Raw genomic sequence first — 14,908 nt, forward strand, 5'->3', positions numbered from 1 at the left:
CTGTGCAGAGGCGGTGCTGAGGGCCGCGGGCCCGCCCGGGCCGCACTGACCCGCGCCTCAGGCGGGAGCCGGGCTGTGAGCCCTGGGGCCGGGGTGCCGGGCGATGCTGGCGTGAGAGAGGGGCCGTGCGGCTGCCTGGGCTAACCCCGAGGCACCCACGCCATTCCTGCCGTGGGTTTGGTTTGGATGAAATCGGGGAGTTAGCTTTGCGTCTCTGAATCCTGGATTCGTGCTTTACCTTTGCAGCTTCTCCTTCCGAACCGCGTGGCAGCTGACCTCAGCCTTCAAAGCAGAACTCCGCACTAGGCTGCGCGGTGTAGATAAGAGCAGGCTGTCAGTAATCTGGCAGTAATAGTAATGCTTGAAGCGGGCAATAGCGGATAGAATAAATCAAACAGGTACGCTGAGATGGCAGACTGGGTCTTCTAGATTTAGCACTTCTGAAATGTGATGTGGCATGTAAAGCTTGTGGTGTTTTTGTATGTGAAACTTCCATGTGAAAGTAGTCCAGCTGCACAGCTGTGATAGAGCTGAGTTTTATCTTCTGGGTGAGAGGAAAACTCAACTGAAATAAGGTTGCAGTTTTCCATTTAGCATATGGCAGGTTGTTGTAAAAATAACCGTAGAGTGAGATGGAGACATAGTAATTGCCTTAGTAATGTTAGGAATACCTAAGTCAGTGAAAAGGTAAGTAAAACGGGAATATGAATTTAGCGAGTAACTGCAAAGGCTGAAAGACAGTCTGAAAAAAGTCTTAGGTAGACAGCGAGGATGAGAAGTGCGTGCCCTCAGCTGTGTTGAGGCATTGCAGTTTGACTTGTTTATTCCACAGATGCAAACTAATTCAGTGTAATAACTACTGATGCAGGTTTTTAATACTTAAACTAAAAAGACTTTCTTTTAGATGTCGTGATAAGAAAACACTGATAGAGATCTGCTATTTTAGACTTGAAAAGTCTGGTGGCTTCTTTTTCTCTAGCTGTACTAGTAGTATTTGTTTTGATGGGGTCACTTTATAGTCTGGCTTTGTTTCTGTGGGTTTTTTTTAAGGCTTCTTGGTAAAGTTTAAAAGGGAAATTTTGGGATATAAATACATACAGCACAGAGGTTTCTTGTTTATGGTGGGAATTTTATTTCACAAAATAATCTGCCTTGTAAACTGAATGAATACCATCAGCAAATTTACCAGAATATGGCATGATTTTATTTGGTAGTGTAACTAAGTGAATAAAGTAAGTACAGGATGCGCAGAAATCAGCAAATATGAAATTATGGAGTGATGCTATCGTATGTCACAGGCCAGTGCATTCTGTCATGGAGTACTTGTTACAGGAATATACAGTAAGACTAGAAATGTGTTGAAAAATTGAGTAGAAAATAAGCCCCCTGAATACTTCCTAAAAGCCCTTTTTATGAGGTTCTCTGTGTTCAGAAACCAGTTTGCTTGTGGAAACTGTCAGAAAGGCAGCAGTGATTCTGCTCAGTGTACTTCTGTCCTTTCCCTGAGAGATGCGACATTGAACAGCAGGAAGGCTTCTCTCTATTTCAGTTTTGCCAACAAAACTGTGTCACAAGTGTGACTAGGGGGGCAGTGTAGCGTAGCTAGGGCAGTCAGTTATATTAGCCTAGATGTGTCTGTTGGCATAGCTTATTATCCTGAAAAGAGCTCTAGTAACAGCAAGACTCTCGTGATTGTCTGCAAGAGGAGGTGTTTGTGGTACATCTTAGTCCTGGCCTTGGTGACAGTCATAAAATAAGCAGTGGAATCATGAGGTCTTTTAGGACCATAATTTCTCTCAGCTGTGTATTTTTGGGAGGTTTTTGGATGCCCTTTGTTCAAAGTACGTTTGCTTAATGGAACCTGTAGAGTTCTCTTCCATTATTTTGGGGTAGAATGAGGAACTGGTAACAGACAGTACTGTCAATCTGCCTTAACATAAATCACAGTCCTTCAGATTGTGAAGGAGTCTCAGCAGCAGCACGGTTTGCGACATGGAGACTTCCAGCGGTACAGGTTAGTAAGCTGTGTGGGTGTCTTGAGTTACTACTGTGACTTGGCTTACTTTAAAATGCAAACCTACTGTAGCAGCCAACAAAAATGATCTGCCAAGTAAATACCCCTTTACAGATTGCTTCATTTAAAGCAATGTACACTTTTTTTTTTTCATTAGACATAACATGCTGTGACTGTTCCATTTAGGAGGATACAGACTGGCTCTTGTTTCTCTCTTGCCTTCTGTTAACACCCACTGATAATCGCTATATTCTTCTATAACTGAGTGTTCAGTAAACATACATAAAGACAGTAAGAACATCATTCTGATTTTTCAAGATCAGGAATTATTACATGTCGTCTTACCTTTCTTGTATTCTATTAACCACTGGTTTACAGGTAGTTTCTGAACTAGCTCTTACTGTATGTCATATATGGAGTTCTTAGTTGTTAAAATGTTGCCTTTAGTCCTTTTTTTTACTGGTTTGAGAGAGCAGCAAACAAAGAAAGTTGTTCTTTGGCCAAACTGACTGTGGTTGTCTTTTCTTTAGGGGTTATTGCTCCCGCAGGCTAAGGCGGCTCCGAAAAACTCTCAACTTCAAGATGGGAAACAGGCACAAGTTCACCGGGAAGAAAGTAACTGAAGAGATCCTCTCGGACAACAGGTACAATCACTGGATGTAATCGAGCATTCAGTATATTAGTGAATAGTTTCTTTCGTTTCAGTAACTTATTTTCACGTTGACGTGGTGGAAAACTGTTCTGTACAATATACTCAGAAATGTTTCTTTTCAGAGGGGTGTGTTGTTGATATTAAGAAAAGATGAAAGTTCAGGCTGCAGCGTGGGGGGAAGAGGCACTGCTCAGATCCTGCTTTGTCATGTGAACAAGTGGGATAAGAATGAGCAGCAACAGTCAGTTCCTTCTCTTCCCTCACAGTTGCTAAAATGACTTCTTTCCATAATCAGTAAATTACTTTGATATTAAAGAGGAAATGCTTATTCACATCTGTTGCACGGTAGCCATGTGACTGCTGATAACATAAATGGTGCGGCCAGGAAGGTTGTGGTTGGAGACATTATCCCTTCCCTTTGAACAGAAATACTGGATTGCAAGTTTTACTTAGATTCAAGATTTGGCAGATACTTGTCTGATAGAATATGTGGAGAATAGCCAGGGTCTTGGGCTCATTTCCTGTCTTTTAGAAACACTTGAGTGTCTACGGTCTTGTCTTTTCTTTTGGGGAAAAGAAAACATGATGCTGTTTTCACCTGTCCTGTTAGGAAGCCAGGTGCATTGTAGCGTTAGATGGTGGGAAAACAGACATGTTTACCCATATTGAACCAGTTTGAAGAGCGACCTAGAATTATAAATCCCTTTGTCTCTGCAATGTCTGTGGTGCTACAGAATGATACCAAATTCTCTTCCTCGGTTGGATAATTACATTTCTGTAGTGAGAAATACAGTGGAAAACAGGACTAATATGATTTTGTGTGCTTAGAATGTTAATAAGTAAAAGCATCTACCTCTTCTTAACCAAGCTGAACTTTTGTTATCAAACTTTGCAGATCACATGGAAAAGAACTAGTGGTGATGTGGTAATACTTGTTTGAATGTCGTTATTTTTTCATTATTCTTCCTCCACCCCGTAGGTATTTGCTGTTGATTCTGATGGATGCGGAGAGAGCCTGGAGTTATGCCATGCAGCTGAAACAGGAAGCAAACACAGAGCCTCGCAAACGATTTCACTTGCTGTCTCGCCTGCGCAAAGCTGTGAAACATGCTGAGGAGCTGGAGCGACTGTGTGAAAGTAACAGAGTAGATGCCAAAACAAAGCTGGAAGCTCAGGTAACCGCTGATACTGTGGTCTTGTCTTACAGCAAAAGCTGAACAAGAAACCTTTGGATTTTGGGTGAAGAGATTAATCTCATCTAGCAATAGGTGATCAAAACTGTCCAATTCTCAAACTGGATAATGTCTCCCATTGGACTTGCTGTTAATGCAGCTGCTGGAATTGTAGAAATAACCGGTGGCACCATCCTAGACAAGGACCTGGTGTTTGAAATTTAAGTGTGTCAAGTGATTGTCCTTGCTTTAAAGAGCAGTATGTTTAGTAAAAGTGAAAAGATTTGAGAGAGACTAAGACGATGCAACACAGCCTAAGAAACATGCTTATCTGTTGAGTTATCTATATTTTTAATGTCCTAAAATAGCCACCTAGAACACAAGCCTTGCAGGTCTGGTTCCTGGAATGCAGAAAGCAATTGTGTTGGGCCCCCAGCCTCTTTGAACAAGGGGCTGCAGTGGTACTCAGTTAATTAAACTGCCATTTTGTAGCTTATTCCTGGAAAAAAAAAAAAAAAAGTTTTGTGACATCAGCGAGCCTTGTCGATTGCATAACAAGCAGGAGACATCTTTTCTTTAATCTCGTTTGAAATGTAGCAATGTCAGTTAAAAGAAAAAAAAGGTAGGTAGCTAGTAACCCATAATCCAAATCAGTTGTCTCCTGCGGGAGGACCAAATGAAAAGAGCAAGGCTTAATCGTTTACTGTGGGCATCGCAGCAGCCTTCATTCTAAAGGTTGTACAAACTAGGCTGGTGGTCTTGGGGAAATTAACCTGCCCTTGCTCTATCTGCAGGCATACATGGCTTACCTCACAGGAATGCTTCGTTTTGAACACCAGGAGTGGAAGGCAGCCATGGAGGCTTTCAACAAATGCAAGTGAGTTTCCCCACTTCACCAGCTTCATCTAGTAAATAGTATTGGATCGGTCTAGGAAGTTTATGTGCTCTACATACAGCAACTCTGAGTTATTAACTGTGCACTTAACTGGGAGGTACTACTGAAGAAATAGCATCCCCCAGAGCAGAGACACAGACTTCCCTTAAGATAGCATCTCACAAAATGATGCATACTGCAGAGTTAATATGTATTCTTTGCTGTAGGACCATATATGAAAAACTGGCCAATGCTTTCACAGAAGAACAAGCTGTACTGTATAACCAGCGTGTGGAAGAGATCTCGCCCAACATTCGCTACTGTGCCTATAATATTGGTAAGGAAGGGGGAGTACCTAGTCTCCAACAAACAGCAAGGCTTGTTCACAGGAAGGACTATTGATACTATTGTCTAAGTGACACTGGAGTGAGTTCATCGTATTTTGGGCAAATTCTGCACACATTCTGGGGCAGTTTAGCACTGGAGAAATTTTGCAACAGTGCATGTGCTTTTGTGTAAAAAGATAAAGTACCAGTTTGCAGTAGTTTGCTCATGAAGTCAAAATGAAATTGCAGATTTATCCCCTTTGTCCCCAGAATGCCGGTATAAAATCTACTGATTAGGTTTTCTATATTAAAATAATTTGTGAATGCAGATGGAAATGTGATCTTGATTTGTTAATTCTCTCAGGTGACCAGTCTGCTATGAATGAGTTGATGCAGATGAGACTGAGGTCTGGTGGCACTGAAGGTCTCCTCGCAGAAAAACTGGAGGTAACTTATTTGCACGTTTCAAGTTGAAACATCCATTATCACTCTGAGCTTAAATATTGCTGCAGCATACCGTTCAAGACCCAAGATATGTTAGAAGAGAGCAAGCAAGCCTGGGCTCTATGGGAAACCACACTTCCCTAAAAAGGCCTTTGATTTCAAAATAGTCAAGTCTGATGTGAATTTGAAAGGTTCAGTTTTGGATACCTTAAAGTTCAAGCTTGTAAGTTCAGTCCATTCTCTACAGGCACTGATTACCCAAACTCGAGCAAAGCAGGCAGCCACGATGAGTGAGGTGGAGTGGAGAGGAAGAACTGTTCCGGTGAAGATAGACAAAGTGAGGATCTTCTTGCTGGGGCTGGCCGACAACGAAGCAGCAATTGCTCAGGTAACTCAGAAGCCGTCTCCGTTGCTGATGTTCTAACTGTCCCTTTTCCTTCAGTATGCAAGGTAATACATGATACCTGGACTAAAAGCTTTTAAATAATACTTTTTCTCAAACTTGGGGTTGGAAGGCTAAAGGTAAAAGTGGCATTATGGACTATAACCCAAAGCTGAAGTGTCAGTTGGGGATAGCTTCCACAGTCTACTAATCGGTAGTTTGGGAGATCTGTTCTGAGTATTACTGCTCTTTTGAACACTCTGTTCTGCCCAGAAGTGCTACCTATCAGTGGCAGCGTGATAACCATTATTATTTGTAAGTCACTGGGAAGCGAAGGTTACAATTTTAAGAGTAATTGGTTTTGAATTACCGTTCTCATATCTTTAAGTATCTTGCTCAAATGCTTCAACTTCAGTGCAAGCAAAAGAAAAAAGATCACCTTTTTTCAGCAACAAAAAGCAATTTGCCAGGTGAAGCAGCTGCTGTGAGTTTTATAGTATTCTCTTCTTGACTTATGCAAATCCACAAAATCAGAAGAAGATTACTGAACGTGAGGATGTAAATTAATTTAAAATGTAACGGTTCTGAAATGCTTGCAGTGACACACAGTATGCACATCTTTAGTATTGCAGTCAAGTTTTCCACATGGAGCTTTTTCCTTGGAAATGATGCCCAGGTGGTGTATTCTGCTTCCCAGTGGCTGCATATGGCACCCTTGCGGTTTGATAAGGCAGTGAAAAGATCTTTAGTAACAATTGTTGCCATTTAAGATGGGCTTTTTGCAGCATCAGAAAACATTTATCACTAGGAGAATAACAAGAATAAATAGCAATTTAAATAATAAAAAGAAAATCTTGCAAAAGTATAAGGCAAGCAGGCAAGAGCAGGAGGTAGTGTTAAGAAGATAGCGTGAGTAGGATAAGCAAGGTATGGCTGGGTAGGAAACGTTAGCGTTAACCAGTCCTGTCATAATGACATGAATTGTGTGTTGCCGAGTTTATTTTTTTGTAGGTAGTACATTAGTATGGCCAGCAGGTGGAAGTGCAGCTTAGAGTTCAATGTTCCCTCATTAAATTTCCATCCTGCTATGCTAGCAGTTGGACCTTCTCATTTTAATTGTCCACCTTGTTCCATAAAGCAGTGGGAGAATAGTGATCTGAGTTTGTTTTCATCTTGCTTTGTGTTCCTTGGAAGCCCTGACTAAACAGAGGAGTTTCGTGCTACTGGATCACGACTAGTAATGGTGAGCGTGCAGCAGCAGTATTTACATTCCCAGAGGGCTGAAACTTGGCCTTTTGAAAGCAGTTTTGCTGTGTCAGCTGTGATGGGCAGTCCAGCTTCAGCTAAATGCATTGTGGTTCCTGGGATCTTTGGCACCTTTCTGCTAGTCTTCACTAAGTTGAAACCCTAACATAACAGGAGTGCTCTTCAGGGTTTGATTAGAAGCAAACACAAATGTGTGTTTTGTGTAAAAATGGAGATTCTCAGCACGATTATATCATTGCCTTCAGTGTCTTACTGGTAACGGGAGAAACAGAACAAATAAGCCAAACTGAAGTACGAATTCAAGTTTAAAATTACTTACGTCAGCCCTTTTGTAGACTTGAACGCATGACTGCGGGGGCCCGTTGACTCTAACCAGGCAGAAGTGAGAAGGCTAAAGGGCGGAGTGATGGAAGTGTGCTTCTATCTGGTATTGCCTCGAGGATTCTGTGGTCATCTCTGGTAACTAGGAGTGTGGCAAAAATGGGTGGTAATAACTTCCAGAGATGATACGCCACGTTTTGGAACAAAGGAAGAATTAGAAGTGAGCAATCCTAGCCTTTCAGAAGTAGGTTCAGTTCCCTGGATCCCTTTGAGATAAACCTGTGCTGTTCTATCAGGGCACTTGAATCACCAGCCGTAGCACTTGTATCTCAGTTTTATGATCTGATATCTCCCAAATCAGAATACATGCGTATTTACTCATAGAATCAGTTTAACCGTAGGAGTTTTTACTTAGAAAGGAAAGTCTTTGTTTCACTGCATGGCCCAGCCCTTTCTCTGTTTGTGCTTGACTGATGATCTAGCTATGTCTGTTTTCATTTTGTGCATACAGTGAAATTGCTGTGCTCCTCTGGGCGAGGTTGAGAATGCTGTCAGACTTGTCTCTGGTTATTCTCAGTAGTTAGTCCCACCTTAAAAGTTCTTGCAGCAAATCTCAAAAAAAAAACCCCACAACCAAAACCAAAAAACCCAACCCCCAAAAAACGCCTTCATCTCAGGTCAAGATACCCGAGGCTTTGTGAGGGAGTAAAAATAACATTCCTTAATGGGTTTGCAAACTTGAAAAGAGGAGAGGCAGAGACTGTAGAGCTCTACTGAAGATAAACAAGTGAACATGCTTTTAGACGGTTTATTATTCATTTGGACAATTGCAAATTTGTTGCAGCAAAGTTCGTCTTGTGCTGTTACATGACATGGAAGTGGTATAACACAGTGCTGATACGCTTTAATCCCGCGTTTGATTGCTAAGGTTGAGGTTTGTTTCTGGGCAGTGTTCTCTCACTGATTCTGTAAGAGTCTTGTAATCCCCATGTAAGTTACCTTCTCAGCCATCTGAATGGCAACTGAGTTTGGTTTTGGGTGCATTGTTTAATTGGGTACATGATATGCCAGTCCGTCAGGCAGAGATCAGCATTCAACTTGTCTTTTAAAAGTTGTTTTCAAATTTTGCTTTTGGGACAGAAGGCCAAAAGCTGCTTCGTTTTCTGACAAAACTTGTGGTGACAGCAGAAAAGCACTCAGTCAATCCTGCTACTAAAATACAGGGTTACTTTAAAAAATGCTTCAAACAAGTAAATTATTACCACTGTGAGCATTACTAGGGTGGGAGTATAGAAAAGATAATCATCAACGTGTTCTTACCACATGAGAAAAGCTAAATCAGCATAACGAGAGCAGTCTAGTTTGGTAGTTTGCCAGTTCAGTAAAGCTCAGCTCTTCTGTTACTGGGCCTTTCCCACAGTGGAGTCCAACCTCAGCTGTTCTTGGAGCAATGTGGGTGCCATCCTGGAAGGGAAGGGAGTTGCTGGGAAGGCAGCTGTTGCAGGGATGAGGTGATCAGAGCTGTGTGTTTTAGGCCTTCAGTGCTGCGAAAGTCTCAGCACTGACCGCGTTGCCCGCAATTTCGGGCAGTTTGCCCCCTAGAACATACTGCAGACAGGTACAGATTGTAGTTGTAGCTACCCGTAGATCTTAAAACTATAATTTGTTTGATCTTCACAGTTAATTCTTGCATCATGGGATGCAAAATACAAAAATTTCTAATAAAAATCTGCTTGACTCTTCTTTGCTTTTAGGCAGAAAATGAGGAGACAAAGGAACGTTTGTTTGAATCTTTACTCAGTGAGTGTAGAGATGCCATTCAGGCTGTGCGGGAAGATCTGAAACCAGACCAGGTAAGCGCCAAATATCAATGTTTTGACTTTCAACAGCATAACATTTCTTTGGGACTGATTTGCTATTATTAAAATCACTTACCAGTAAAAGTGGCTGGAATTTCTTTAATCAAAAGCTGCAAAAGTGCATGTCACCTTTGATTTTATTCTCTTCAGAACTGGAGAGGGTGAATAGCAATGCAGAAGCCTTCATTCTTTTGCCTGGAAGTCTGTTATAACTTCCCTGGTTTACCCAAACTTTGAGTTGTTTCTGATGTTTTCTTTCCTCGGCTGCCAGTTTTAAGTAAGTCACACAGTGTTTTGTCCCCAATTTCTGCAGAAGCAGCGGGAACACTCTCTGGAAAATGATTCTGGGAAGGTGTCCAACATCCAGTACTTACACAGGTAAGGTGCAAACATTGCTGCCTGTACTAGTGTGTGAAGAAGTCATGCTCTTATGTCACGATTTTATTTTTGTTTGGTTTTGGTTTATGGGGTTTTTGTTCTGGGCCTCAGATCTCAAAGGATGACTGTACGGATGTGGATCTGATTCATGCAGCTTTGAAAACATTTTAGTTAAGACTCTCACGTTGACCTTTCAGATGTCTTTTCCCCTACTAGTATCGTCTTAGACTGGGAGGAGGAGTTTTTTCAGAACAAAGAGTAATGCCTGAGTAGTTCTGACAGTCTGCTAATGGTATTTTATCTTTTATCTTTTTAGTTATTTGACTTACATCAAGCTGTCAACAGCCATCAAGCGCAACGAGAGCATGGCAAAGTCTCTGCAGAAGGCACTGCTTCAGCAGCAGCGGTCAGAAGAGGATGGCAAGCGCACACCACGGCCTCAGGACCTGATCCGTCTTTACGATATCATTTTGCAGGTAATGCTGGGAAAACAAAACTGATTATGCTAACTGGAGAACTTTTGGAGAAAAAGTTATGGTAGAAAAATACAGCAGTGCAAGTGAACTGCCCGTGAAGTCTGAAGAGCAGCTGAGTACCTACAGTTACCTTGTTGAAGATGTTCAACATCTACATAAAACACAAAAAAAACCTTCTAGTTGTGAACAGAAAATGCTGCTAGAATGGGTGCCCTCGGTTGTACACTCTAATGCAGTTTTAAAATAGTTTTTCTGGCTATTTTATGTAGCACCTCAATAGCTGCCTTAGTTTCTGCTGGCCAGGGAAAGTAGCAGCTAAAAATACTTAACATGTACTTGTTCTTCATAAGCAGTTTCTCAATTTCTCACATAAATTTTCAATTAAGTGTGGGAGCCTGTGGCTGAAGCAGTTGCGAATGGGAAAGGGAAATGCCTTATGAAAGAATTAGTTCATGTGAAATCTGAGGAGTCTTTGTCCTAATTCCTGTTTGTGTCAGGAAATCTGTCCTGAAGGCAAACTTGCACAAGTTTCAATGAGTGGCCTTCACAAGGTTAGCATACTAATAATTAGAAAACTGGAAACTATTTCCATGGGAGTGTACTGTTGACTTGTTAAAAGGGACAGCTTTCTCTTACTCTAGCAGATTCCAGAAGAAAACAACGCCTGAATTTGTTCCCCTCATTTTCTTGCACAGAACCTTGTGGAACTGACACAGCTTCCTGGCCTAGAAGAGGACAAGAACTTCCAAAAAGAGATTGGATTGAAGACACTTGTGTACAAAGCTTACAGGTGACTGAGAAACAGCCAGGTTTTCTTTAGCAGGCATTACATCTTCAAAGGTTATTCCAAAGCTCTGTGTGCTGTACAGGGCTTTGGTGCAGTTTCCTCTGCCCTTTTGTGAAATGAAGACTGGATACTAAGGGGAAACTGGCCAGTTCTTGATAATATCTCCTCTTATCAGTCACTTGAGTTGGAAAAAGGTATGGATAACATACATGTCAATGAGCCACTCTTCACTGTTACAGGTGTTTCTTCATTGCACAGTCCTATGTCCTGGTAAAGAAATGGAGTGAAGCTCTTGTTTTATATGAAAGAGTGCTGAAATATGCCCGCGAAGTTCAGTCAGGAGCTGGAGCTTATACAAACAGCTTGAAGGTAGGAACCGAGTCCCGTGTGTAGAAGGGAGTTGAAATTTATGAATAAGCTCTGTCCCAGTATTTATTGTCAATTAGATGCCAGACCATTGCAATTCAAGACTGATCTTTAAGTAGGGAGTGATACAAGTGTGACTGCTTGACACAGTATAGCAGAGATTTTTCTAGTGACCTGAAGATGCTTCAGCTGGCCACTTGTAACTTGCTGTAACAAGTCCATAACAATTTACCACAGTTTCTCACATCTGCACTTTCTGTCATACTACTTCTGTAGTGCCTGAAGGACTGTGCTGTAGCTTTTCCTCTTCTGGGAAGGCTTATCAGCACTAGGACTTAATTTCTTAGTTTTTTGTCAGGTTTTACCTTTGCCCTAACTCTTAAACTCGGACACATTTTGGCCTCTCAAATAATTTTCTTTAATGACCTAGGAGCTGCCTGATGTTCAGGATCTGATCACTCAAGTCAACGCAGAGAAATACTCCTTGCAAGCAGCAGCTATATTAGGTGAGTTGCACAATTATACTAGAGCTCTAACGTCTCTTGAATAATGCTCCTGCAGCTATTTCATTCCTTTTATTTCATTTTTGATGTTCCAAATGTTTTTCCACTTCACTCTGATCTATGTAGGCTCTGGAAAACATTTGTTTATTTTTTTTCCCCCAGTTCTAGCTTCTTCTAGCTGTGTGTAGCGCAGCTAGACAGCCAATGCCTAGACACTGGCATCTTGCTCCCTGCCCAGAGATGTGAAAACGCTTCATGGGGATGCGCACCTATGTTGCACAGAACACTCTGTTTAGCATTTAATTTTTTTGCTGCAGATAAGTTGACCTTACTCATCACAGTTTTGCCTCGCTGGGAGAACTACTGAAAAAGAGGAGAGCAGCGATGTTCTGCTCTTCGTCAGTATCGACCAGGTTAGGGGAACTTGGGGGAATGAATTAACTTTGTAATTTCTTGGGCTGCTGTTTTTGCTGTGCCTGCTACTGGACACCTAAGATAAGTAAGGGATTGCCTTGTCTCTTACTGCTTCAATGTTGCTTTAACAGACCCCACTGGAGCCTTCTCATCGTCTGCTGCTTTGTGCTTAACTCAGAATCTCTGCTTCTTTCAGGAGAATCTTCACAGCAGTGTGAACGAGAAGCTTTTCATCACTGGAAAGCTGTGATGGCTGTAGATAAATATATGTGATCCTTTTAGTCTAGAAATCAAGTTGCTTTTGCTGAAAATATTGTCTTATGTGTCCCAGAAAGCAAGGTTCCTAGCTAAACTTAGAGGGCAGCTGACTCCTGAGACAGTCTTACTTTATGCCAAGATCTAGCCTGTTATTTTTACCTCTTTTTCTTTGATTTTGCAGATGCAAATGATAGTCATGAGACTGAGTCTCCATCTCAGGTCAAGGATGGCAAGGTAAGAGCTGAGAGCTCAGGCAAACTCCAGTAACGTTCTTAATGAATATTACATTTAACCTGCTACCTGAGTGTCTCTTACAACTCAACAAGTGTCATGCTGATTGGAGTTCCGTTGTGACTAGTGTATTTAAGAGATTTTTATTAGGCTTGTTTTCCTTCTGCAAGTCCTGAAGGTGGTTGACAGGGTGGAGTTCCTTGGGTAGGAGCTAGGCAGCTGTTTGCATACTGTGGCATCTTCATTTTTTTTAAATTTAGGTTTCTCCCAGCACATGGGAAGGTTTTCCAGAGATCCCACAGTAATGCTTTGACAGGGATTTGAATCATTTTTCAAGGGCCCAAGATGTCACTCTGGGGAACTTCAGCTTCTGTTGTCTCAGTTGCTGCTTAATCCTCTTTGCTTGTTTGACCTTTGCCCGCTTTGATTTGACACGTGTTTAATTTGCGTTTCTGTATTGGTTTCTTTCAGCCACTCTCGGAACGGTTTGAGACTTTCTGTCTGGATCCTTCTCTTGTCAGCAAGCAAGTCAGCCTCGTGCACTTCCCTCCGGGCTTCCAGCCCATTCCATGCAAACCCTTGTTCTTTGACCTGGCCCTTAATCATGTTGCTTTCCCACCTCTGGAGGACAAGGTGGAGCAGAAGGCCAAGAGTGGCCTCACAGGATATATAAAGGGCATCTTTGGATTCAAAAGTTAACCAGGACACCCTGAGGAACAGAGGTTTTATTCTGTATTGAAGGAAAAGCTCCAAGAAGTTCTAGGAGGCAAATATCTGCACCTGAAACTGGCAGAGGGAGGCTTTACCATCTTCTTCCCTGTGTTCCGTGTATATGTCTGTGCACTTACATTCTCTCCCAGTATATTAAAGACAATCTGTTTGGAAACATATGTACACCATAAATAGCTGAAAATAATCTGGACCACAGAGAAATTCCATTCTGTTTGGGGAAGTTGGAGCTTCCTTTGTGACCAGTGGCCTGTTCAGGGCTGGTACACATCTACTTAGCATGGACCTGGGCATAGGTACAATTTGATTCCTCCCTCTGCCCCATTATTTGACACTGTAATTTGGTATTTTGGTCTAGAAATCCGGGTGTGATGGAGAAACAGAGGCAAAAGTAGATGTGGAACTAAACCAGCAAAGTGAGGCTGCCTACCAGAAGGCAATGAAACAGTAGCCAAGGGGGCTAACTTCTCTTCCCTTTCGACTCCCAGTCCCCACTGAGAAGCGTATATAGTTATGTAAAGAGAAGCCTCTATTTTTGAAAAATGTGACGTTCAGAAATGACAAAATAGAGCCTCTTTTTCTTATTGATAAGGATGGCAAACACCTTTCCAAATGTTAATGGTTACCCCAGTTGTGGTGAAGTATAACGTGAGTTTGTACTCTGGGCCCATAGATTCTTCTTTATTGATACACGTTTTGTTAAATACCTAAATACAGTGTAGAACCTATTCCTACAAGGCTTTTCCAGGGAAACTGGCTTCGTGGGTGGCTTTAGAATTAGCTACTTGCTCTTCATGGGAATTTGGGTCTCTCGGTGTTCATTTTGTCTCTGATCTAAACCTTGCCTGAAAACAAGATATTTTTCTGGAGTTCATCTGTTGCATTTTCTTCATCCTCGGTCAGTAGATATACCTGAAATGAGGAATAAGCAACAGGAGCCCAGTTGATTCTTGAGCGATAGATCTTCTCTGTCATGCCAAACAGCTTTTCTACAAAGCGCCTGGGTGCTATGGTGATTGGCACGTTCAAAATGCAGGTAATTTCATAATCGTGATCATTTAAACGGGGAAAAAAACCACAGCACGTGGGCAGAACTGTTCCTAAATAAAGTATTCGGAAGTTTCTGCCAGCGATGTTTGGGTTTTCATTCAGTCTGTAGCTAGACACTGAAATAGTAGTTTGTTCTAGCTGCCTTAATCCTGGTGCACGGGTTGTCTTGACTTTGCATTCTTTCTCCGTTTTTAGGCATTAGAGTTAATAAGGGTGGGAACAGAAGAATTGTTTAAAATGATCAGATTGTTGTTGTTGTGGGAATTTTCCATGGAAGGTGCATGTCAGATGAATGGGGGGAATTAACAATTCCCATTATTTTAATATGACTGTTCGCTGCTTTGTTCTGAGTCGGTCCGATTTGTGAGTTCTCAAAGTGCAAAACAACTTTCAAGAGGACTGTGCT

General features: G+C 41.8%; 1 protein-coding gene across 1 annotated transcript; it reads left to right on the forward strand.

Moving 5' to 3' along the window:
- The first annotated feature begins 1,953 nt into the window (after window positions 1–1,953).
- Window positions 1,954–14,316, forward strand: SRP68 (signal recognition particle 68kDa). Its single transcript, XM_009895756.1, has 15 exons — window positions 1,954–2,014; window positions 2,545–2,658; window positions 3,646–3,841; window positions 4,633–4,715; window positions 4,940–5,049; window positions 5,403–5,485; window positions 5,730–5,870; window positions 9,206–9,304; window positions 9,624–9,688; window positions 10,005–10,164; window positions 10,860–10,954; window positions 11,191–11,320; window positions 11,748–11,823; window positions 12,674–12,726; window positions 13,195–14,316. Exons 2-15 carry the CDS (start codon window positions 2,597–2,599, stop codon window positions 13,420–13,422), a joined length of 1,581 nt encoding a protein of 526 aa, XP_009894058.1. The 5' UTR covers window positions 1,954–2,014; window positions 2,545–2,596; the 3' UTR covers window positions 13,423–14,316.
- Window positions 14,317–14,908: the final 592 nt, after the last annotated feature.

Source organism: Charadrius vociferus, unplaced genomic scaffold, assembly GCF_000708025.1.
Source record: "Charadrius vociferus isolate BGI_N301 unplaced genomic scaffold, ASM70802v2 scaffold260, whole genome shotgun sequence".
Taxonomy (NCBI): Eukaryota; Metazoa; Chordata; class Aves; order Charadriiformes; family Charadriidae; genus Charadrius; species Charadrius vociferus.

Bases quoted from the DNA above. Each gene is read 5' to 3' on its own strand.
- SRP68 (XM_009895756.1), top strand. From the start codon at position 2,597: ATGGGAAACAGGCACAAGTTCACCGGGAAGAAAGTAACTGAAGAGATC. The intron at 3,842-4,632 runs GTAACCGCTGAT...CTCTATCTGCAG, and splicing joins AAACAAAGCTGGAAGCTCAG to GCATACATGGCTTACCTCAC. The intron at 9,689-10,004 runs GTAAGGTGCAAA...TTATCTTTTTAG, and splicing joins AACATCCAGTACTTACACAG to TTATTTGACTTACATCAAGC.